Source organism: Lampetra fluviatilis, chromosome 61 (genome assembly GCF_964198595.1).
Source record: "Lampetra fluviatilis chromosome 61, kcLamFluv1.1, whole genome shotgun sequence".
Taxonomy (NCBI): Eukaryota; Metazoa; Chordata; class Hyperoartia; order Petromyzontiformes; family Petromyzontidae; genus Lampetra; species Lampetra fluviatilis.
The window spans coordinates 727138-736510 of NC_136335.1; the positions used below are offsets into that span (position 1 = coordinate 727138).

Genomic DNA, 9373 nt, shown 5'->3' on the forward strand with positions numbered 1-9373 from the left:
GAACGAGCAACTTGGTGATGGGGGTTGGTGATGGGGGTTGGTGATGGGGGTTCGTTGCGTTAAAATGCAACAACAGCCGTGGCTCAGCGACGGGAGGCTGGTGGGGGTTGGGAGAGGCGGGGGGTGGGAGGGGGCGTGGTCAAAGCGTTCTCCACCAATCGGATCCCGCCGCGGCGTCTCGCGCTCGCGCCACGATTGGTCAATTCGAACCCCCCCGCCCCCGGCCCCCCCGCCCTCCACGCCAGCTGCGGGTATATAAGGGCGCGGCGGAGCCGTTGGTGACAGTTGGAGCCGGGGACCACCAAAGCTGCTGAAGATTTCACCAGAGGGTTTTTTGTCGACGTAACGTGACAGTCAAGCACATTTACATACTTCACCATGAGGGAAATAGTTCATCTGCAGGCGGGCCAGTGCGGCAATCAGATCGGCGCCAAGGTAAGGAAGGCCCCCCCCCCCCTCCGTGATATTTGAGAAATGTTCGGATTTAATTGTCGCGAGGGGGCTCGACGGTGGTTTACGTGGCTGCGTGTTGAACGAACCCGGATCTTGCTGCCCGTGACATTTGGACTTTGGGCATCGTAATTATGGGGCGCTCTGGAGAGAAAGGGAAGACGCGCCCCAAGAAAATGTTCGTGCTGTACGTCGGTTATACATTTTATGCACATGGGATCGCGCCACAAAATGCCGGTTTTAATAAGACCCACCACACCTGCATGGGTAATAAAAAAAAATCCCGTAATTTAGGGCGTCGTTTAAGAGGTTTTAAGGCTGAGATGGCAACTCCAGCTTCATTGGTAATTTGTAAAATAAAATGTAAAAAATCGGTGAGGGCGGTCGGTTGGAGGCTTCGCCGCCATTTCCCGCCATCTCGCGTACGCAACAGATTGCAATCAAATATTGAACACCCCTCGTCCTCCGAAATCCATCGTCTTTAAAATTAAATCGTAGCGGTTTGAAAGGGTTGGTGGTTGTCCAGGGACCCATTGTGGCAACAATCGCCGTCGATGTTCGCCGTGCGGGCAAGGAATCTTAATGCGGGCGGGGGAATGCCTTCATCCAGCAGTGGATTGATGCAGACGATGATTGGAAGGAGGGGGGGAGGTCTTCTGCGTCTTACGCTAAAGCACCTTGCCTGTGAGATTTTTTTATGCTTTTTAATAAAAAAAAATTTAGGATGACGCAGCGTTTGTTAATTTCGCCCGCAGCCGTTAGCAACTCTTCAGGGGGGGGGGGTTCGCGTGGACGAGAAACGAATTATTATTAAAAACGTCTCGCTTGCTTTTAAAAAAGCGCATTTTTGTAGTTTGCAATGGATTAAACGTACGTTTTTGTAGCTTGCGATGGATTAAACGTGCGCGCGTGTGGATTTCGGCTTTTTCCACGCTCATTACCACCCCGTGTGTGCGAGTGGGCGAAATGTAAAATGGCGGCCACGGGGGGGTTGGGGGGTGGGGGCCGCCGTTTCCCGCGCTCGGCCGCGACCGTTGCCGTGGGGCGGTCGTAGCCCCGCCCCCCCCACACCCTCTCGCGTCGCTCGACCAATCGCGGCTCGACGTTGCAGATTCAAACCGCCCGCGTCCAATCGTCGCTCGGCAAAATTCAAAGAAAATGTGGGGGGTGGGGCCGGTTTGGGCTGCGGCCAATCAGCGGGCGCCGTTGCCGGGCGTGACGTCGCTAACGGATCTCCGAGGCTCGCGAGGGGGGGGGTGGTCGGGGTTTGCTGACCACGTGGTTACGATTCCACGTTATCGTGCCGGGGCCGCGGTTATGGAAAAAAAATGTTTTTGCTCTGCGATATTAATGTGGTCAATCGCCACCCTCCCACCCCCCCCCCCTCTGTGGATTAAAGATTGTTACCGTAAACCACCCCCCCGCTTTATACTCCCCCCCCCCCACTCGGCCGCCATCTCGCGATGCGGCGGTGGTTGTGACGTTCGTTGCGTCTCGCTCATCGCTGTCCGTCTCCCCGCTCGGGATGTCGCCTTTCACTACTCGGCGCTCTTTGCCCCTTACACGTTTACATTTTTATATTTTCACCCATCGCACCGTCGAGACCTTTGAACGAACGTGGCCGGTTCGCCTGGGTTAATGTCTTGTGGCAATCGCTCACCGTTTATTGAATATGGAACTAAAACAAAAAAAATCCACCTAATTAACGATGGCTTTGTGCAGTCGACTAATCCAGCAGTGGATGGGGTCGGGGCGATGGGGAAGCAACATCGCAAAATGGGGGCTGAATCGTCACGCCCTGATTCGTACCCGCGCCGATTCTGCCCGCCAGGCGACTCCGTGAATTCGATTGGAAGCTTCCGATTTCATTTTGTAATCGATTCTCCTTTGTGTGTCGCATTGCGGGCTTGCCCCTCAGGTCTCGCCACCGCCGCCACCACATTGGCAGGCTGTGGGAATCACGAATGTTGGATTCGATTTGAATCGAGCGTGCATCAATGTTGGTTTTGTTTCACCCAAAATGCATCATGGCCCCCCCCACCCTTCGTGTCCTGGTGGTGGCAACGCCGCCACCACCCACCGCTGACAAAGCCCTGACAAACACGGCGGCCTTGTACAGAGTTGCTGACCTATAACGTCACCACCCGCAATGCGCCCCCCTCGCCATCCATCTCGTGTCCACGCAACTCGCAAGCGAAGCCTGGTCGCCAGGCTTCGCTTGCCGCCGTCCTGCATGATGATGATGATGCCACTTTGCTGCGTGGCAATGGACGCGGTTTCTCGAAGCTTGCCAGGGGAGATTGCTCTGGATGGTCACGGCTTTGGGAAGCGGCTCGGCTGCTGTTAGAAACAAACACGGTTTGTTTAGATGAGACAAGGTGGAGTTTTATTCAGTGAACAATCCAACGTGTTGATTTGTTTTAATGAGCAGAGGAGTTTGTATTTTCAATCCAGCCGGGGAGGTTTGGCTACCTAGCCTGGCACGGGGGTGGGGTGGGCGTGGTACTGTTGGTTCGGGGTGAGCAGTCGCTGACATTGCAGGTAGTAGCAGTACCACATTGGGTTTAAACCTTTAGGCACATTGACAAGTTGCATCTCATTGTCAACTCTAGATGAGGAACGGTCACGTGTATCAAAAGCCGTGGCCATTTTAACAGCACGTGGAACAAAAGCAAATGGCATGAGGGTGCACGATTGGGATTATGTAGAGAGGTGACCACAGCCGGGGTTAACAGGACGCGTTTCAAACGCTGATACATTTGGGCTTGACGGGGCACATCTACCACTCGGACGTTGTTCATGGCCGGTGGTCAAAATTGAGTGACTCGTAGTCCAGGAGGTGAGAGGACTCTACGATTAGAACCGCCCAGGAGACTGAGACAATGAGGTCGACTCGTGTGCAGTTGCTGTGGAGGTTTTATTGAATTTGCGTTTTCGCGCAAATGGATTGGGAGACATTCATCCAGCAGTGGATTGGCCACGAGAGCTTTTAATGAGGCTGTGCCGAGCAGCTGTGTTTTAGAGTCTAAGGGGATCGTGTATCCCAGCTGGCTCTTGCGGGGGGGCGAGCCAGCAGATGGGGTGCCGTCTAAAGTCTGGCGGATGGTGCTGAGAGATGCACCTGTTTGGGGGGGCGGGGGGGGTTGCCGAGATTGGATTGCGGCAAGGGGCAAATGCTGAGCTGGCAAAGCTGACGTCGCTGCATTCCTCTCTACTTGAGAATTGGCTGCCACGCACGTTCACACTCGCTCGAACCTCGCGCGGTCGCGCGCATTCACTCGCCCCATGCGCATGCAGTCATTGGCACGCGCTCGCCGCTACACGCTCGCCTCGCTCATTCTCCACTCGCCCATCCACACGCCGAGAACCCACTCGCCGTGCACTCTCATCCGTGCCCTTGTGCACGCCCAGACTTGCGCTCGCCCTCAAAGAACAGGGCTCGCCCCTCACTTGCACTCTGTACAACCACTCGAGCCAAACCGCACATACCTCAAAAGATCGTTACCTTGTGCTCAGCCACTGGCGTGTAAACACCGTGTGTAACGACGACTACTCTTCCAGTGTGCATGCATTGTTTCTACCCACTTGATCGTGTGTGGTGCCTGGTTAACGAACCGCGTGCGTGTCTGGTTCCAGTTCTGGGAGGTGATCAGCGACGAGCATGGGATTGACCCCACGGGCTCGTACCATGGCGACAGCGACCTGCAGCTGGAGCGCATCAACGTCTACTACAACGAGGCGTCTGGTAACGAAGCGCACTTGATCACTCGCCATGGCTCGCTCGCCCCTTTTGCTATTACACATTCGCTTGCATATTCACTCGCATCCGCTCACTCCCCACTTGGGTGAGACATGGTCTAGATAAACACGACCGGCAGGTTCCTGCATGATGGGGCTGTGCGACAGGTGTTGAGTCTAAGGGCTGAGGTTCTCTGGGTGATGTAAAGGCTGAGTAATGGGTGTGCGAGTATAACGCCCTGTGAGGTAATGCCCTGGCGTGAGGTGGCTAAATGATACTGTGTGCCGTGTAAGAGTGGCCTGGTGTGCTGTGTGTATGCATAACCCTGTGTATGATTAACGCCGTGTGTGCGTGTATGCGTAACCCTATGTACGATTAACGCCTCGTGTGTGTGTGTGTCTGCTGTGCAGGTGGGAAGTACGTTCCCCGCGCCATCCTCGTAGACCTGGAGCCCGGCACCATGGACTCGGTGCGGTCTGGCCCATTTGGCCAGATCTTCCGGCCCGACAACTTTGTGTTCGGTGAGTGCCGACGGCTGGGGTGGTGACTGGTGCTCCCGTGTCACCAGAAGAGAATGGACATTTACACCGCGTGGAAATGAACTCTCCTTTTAGTTCCCGCTCTGGCCAAAAGTATCAACCTCCACGGAACACCCTTTTTAGTCACGCGGCTACATAAGAGTGAATTGCTTTAACACCCGCTCATTTCAAATAATTATCACATGGTTTGCTATAATTGGCCTTTTAAAATAAATTAACTGCCAAAGTGGTGCTACCTCGGTGACCCTGACGAGGAAGAGTGTCTGTACTGTGAGCTTGTGGACTGTGTCCTGTGCTTAATGTCGCTGTGCCGATTAGTGCCCTCGGCAAGGAAATGGCCACCCATTCCATGGCTCCAATAAACATCCCTTTATAAAGCGAGAGCACTGTGCGGTGAGCATGAAGGCAACACCAGTTGCCCTATGTTGAGACTTGCCCCCTCTGTCATAGGAGTGGTATGTCTACCACTGGCCTTGGCATGGCTGCAGACCGCAATTGAACACCAACAATGCTCTCATTTTGAGCAGCGGGAATTTGTGCTTGATTATCTTGGACACGGGATTACCTTGTCCATTGACGCCTACAATATTCGTTGTTGAAACGACCGAGACCTCGTCTGTTCAGCTGTCGCTGTTAAAGTGAGAATGGGGTGCATTATTAATAGTCCGCACAACGCTTGCGGCCGCAAGCCGATTATAGTAGGGTGGTGTGAGAATGGCTTGTGTGAAACCGCCCCTTGTGTTGGCCACGTTTCTTTTGTAAATGTGGTGCGTACATGCTGTGAATGTACAATCGTTGCTCCCTCCCACTCCCCCTACTGTCACAACTTGGCAGGACCCTCCTGAGGGCCTCGGGCTTCCTGGGCACACACTGGGTGGTAGTAATGGATGTGCTGTGTAGTGTAGGCCTTGCGTAACGTGCTGTTTACCTGTTAGTTGACTTGTGCTGTGCCCCGTGGTACAACTTTGAATGGCATCCTCTTGTGCCATTGCTTCATTACGCTTTAGTTCAATGGTCCCCCTTCCCTCGCAGGCTTCTGTCACGTAATGTGATTGATCTAAAAATAACTTTAGCTTGAGGGAGGTTATAATTGAACATGGACTTGTACAGGATTATCGATTTCTCATGTGAAGCTGTTTGTGCGCCGATTTTTTTTTTTTGCACAATTGCTGCTGCTCTTAGTGTTTTGCTTTTGACCCGGTATTTTTTTAAACGACTCCTAGCTCTCACTTGTGGTTTAAAACAAAATAAACTCAACCCCTTGCTGCGTCTTGTCGTCCACCAGGCCAGAGCGGCGCGGGTAACAACTGGGCCAAGGGCCACTACACGGAGGGCGCCGAGCTGGTGGACTCTGTGCTGGACGTGGTGCGCAAGGAGGCGGAGAGCTGCGACTGCCTGCAGGGCTTCCAGCTGACGCACTCGCTGGGCGGCGGCACCGGCTCGGGCATGGGCACCCTGCTCATCAGCAAGATCCGCGAGGAGTACCCCGACCGCATCATGAACACCTTCAGCGTGGTGCCCTCTCCCAAGGTGAGACTACGCGTACTATAATACAAGTTCTATATACCGTGACCGCACCAACGGCTTCAGGGTAGTGCCCCCTCCCCCATGGGGATGAGATGGTGCTCTCCTGCACGACGGTGAGAGGCAGAGACAGCCCAGGATGGTGGTGACGTGCGAGTCCGAACCCTGAACAACGGCCACACTTGTACACCAAGCCACTCGCCCACCAACGCGCACTGGCTCACGTGGTCTCTTCCCCTCCCCCCACGCAGGTGTCGGACACGGTGGTGGAGCCGTACAACGCGACGCTGTCGGTGCACCAGCTGGTGGAGAACACGGACGAGACGTACTGCATCGACAACGAGGCTCTCTACGACATCTGCTTCCGCACCCTCAAGCTCACGACGCCCACCTACGGCGACCTCAACCACCTGGTGTCGGCCACCATGAGCGGCGTCACCACCTGCCTGCGCTTCCCTGGCCAGCTCAACGCCGACCTGCGCAAGCTCGCCGTCAACATGGTGCCCTTCCCGCGCCTCCACTTCTTCATGCCGGGCTTCGCGCCGCTCACCAGCCGCGGCTCGCAGCAGTACCGCGCGCTCACCGTGCCCGAGCTCACCCAGCAGATGTTCGATTCGAAGAACATGATGGCGGCGTGCGACCCGCGGCACGGCCGCTACCTCACGGTGGCCGCCATCTTCCGCGGCCGCATGTCCATGAAGGAGGTTGACGAGCAGATGCTGAACGTGCAGAACAAGAACAGCAGCTACTTCGTCGAGTGGATCCCCAACAACGTGAAGACGGCCGTGTGCGACATCCCGCCCCGCGGCCTCAAGATGTCGGCCACCTTCATCGGCAACAGCACGGCCATCCAGGTGAGTTGTGGTGGCGTGCGGTATTTTACGGCTGTGGCGGAAGCTTTTGAAATCCTGGGTTTTGGTCGCGCCCGCCTGTAATTTAAGCGGTCGGCTGTGGCCGACTCCTGAGCCGCATGTGGTGGCGGGCTCCTTAATCCCCCACTAGTGGCTCATGGCAAATGGGCATCGCGTAGAGCCATGCTCTCAAAGTAGTGTGCCAAGAACTGTCAAATGTATACACACTTGAGTGTAATAGATACTAGGTCTTACAGGTTGGGCACCTCTGAACAAGGTTCCCAAGTGGGTCGTGAGTTAGTTTCGGCCCATTTGCCAGTGACTCCCACGGACTCGTGGACTGAGCTGTGATTGATGCTGGTATCTCTCAAGGCGTTTCATCTGCTGACTGCATTCCGTCTCCTTAACCCCCCCCACCGCACGTGTGCAGGAGCTGTTCAAGCGAATCTCCGAGCAGTTCACGGCCATGTTCCGCCGCAAGGCTTTCCTCCACTGGTACACGGGTGAGGGCATGGACGAGATGGAGTTCACCGAGGCGGAGAGCAACATGAACGACCTCGTCTCCGAGTACCAGCAGTACCAGGACGCCACCGCCGAGGAGGAGGGAGAGTTTGAGGAGGAGGAGGGGCAAGAGGATGCCTAAAAGTTGACGACCCCCCCCCCATCCAACCCCCCCTGCCCCCCCACTCGTTCTCTTACACTTCTGGTTTCTGTGTTGTCGGTGTCGTGTTTGTCGTGACTGCACGTGTCTTTTTTTTGGGTGCAGCCATGAGGTTGAAGCGGGGGTTTAATCGGGCTGCAATGGAAGTTGTGTCTTGGGGGTGGTTGGAGGGATGGGTCCCCGTGGAGGGGACTGAGGGGGCAGTGCAGCAGCAGCCCTGGTGGTGCCAGCTGTGTCGCCGCAACACTCCACAGGATTGCTAAATTAATGACCCGGCGGATCTGGGAAAGAATAAGTCCACTCGACAGGTTGCACCCCAACAATCCATCCGGTGATCCCCAGACACCTTGCAGGATTGTGTGCAGGGGGGTCAAGTGTGGTGCGATCAGACCTCGTCGAGACGTAACGACCTGTCCAGCTTTGAGAGTTGGGCCTGAAATAACTCCGTTACAGATTCTCTGGAGCCCTTTTAATTCTTACGGCAGTGGCGTGGGCTGGTCTAGACATTTCAGAGCTGCACCCTAAAATAGATCGCTTTGAAATGTTTGGACGGCAAGCCCCCAGCTCTTAATGTACATGCTAGCACCTGATGAATAAAATTGTTATTTGAGAAGCACTTGTGGTGTTTGGGGAAACCATCTTTTCCCGCCCCCCCCCCCTTTTTTGTGAGGTGGCAGCAGTACCCTGGTTACTGTGATCCTCACCCCGAGAAAATCCCCGCGTCTCTCTGCTCCGTTTTGTACATTGCTACTCTACTTCTCCTTGTGACTTTGACTTGTCCCAAAGATCGGCCGTGTTGAGTGCCGAATAAAAGGTACATCTCGCTGACTCCGTGTCGTGTGCTCTCTTGCACTGCCGGGGTTGTCCAATGTCGTGCACTACCGGTTGGCAGGGGTGGACATCTGCAAGAACATGACATTATGTGCCATGCTTGCAAATCTAAATTGTAAACTTGTAAAATTGCTTTTTGTTTAGTATGACCTCTCCCCTCAAATTTCAATATGGTTGGCGATGCAAAAGAAGTTCTACATATTCCCACACTCGACACTGCCCAATGGTCAACACTGCACCTCCAATTAGCACGGTTGGCTGCAACGTACGGTGCAGAAAAGTTCCAACAACATGCATTGTTTGGCGCCTGCCAGAATCGTTCTAATCCCGGGATTTCTGCGCTTGGAGTCGTCCTGAGCGTTTGCCACCGACCTGTTTCTAGCGATGACTTGTTTAGTAGAGAGGTGGTGATTATTGGCGGCACGCTTTGATCGCCATTTTGCACAACGTCAGTGTCAAATGATGGTACGGTTTTGAAGTCTTCCCCCCCCCTCCATTTACCAAGCAGTGTATAGAGTTATGCACTGCGGACGGTTTAGCAGGTCAAGAGTGGTGGGGTAGTGTGGGTACACGATCACCCTGGAAAACGATTCTCATCGTTTAAGGGTAGACCCAAGTATCCCTTGCAGCGAGCGCGATGTCGCCCCACGTCGCCAGTGGCGTGAGCGAGCAAGTGCAGGGGCCGTCTGCGTGCCGACTAGTACACCACCACGAGAGGGCAGTGTCGGTGCGGACTCTGCTGCTGGGAATGTATTGTGAGTTGTGCATTATAGATGCG

At 54.8% G+C, this 9373-nt stretch overlaps 1 protein-coding gene across 1 annotated transcript; it reads left to right on the top strand.

Annotated features, from left to right (window-relative positions):
• Window positions 1–266: 266 nt before the first annotated feature.
• Window positions 267–8592, top strand: LOC144951205 (tubulin beta-4 chain-like). Its single transcript, XM_078881350.1, has 6 exons — window positions 267–435; window positions 4087–4195; window positions 4600–4710; window positions 6014–6258; window positions 6504–7106; window positions 7534–8592. Exons 1-6 carry the CDS (start codon window positions 379–381, stop codon window positions 7744–7746), a joined length of 1338 nt encoding a protein of 445 aa, XP_078737476.1. The 5' UTR covers window positions 267–378; the 3' UTR covers window positions 7747–8592.
• The last annotated feature ends 781 nt before the right edge of the window (window positions 8593–9373 follow it).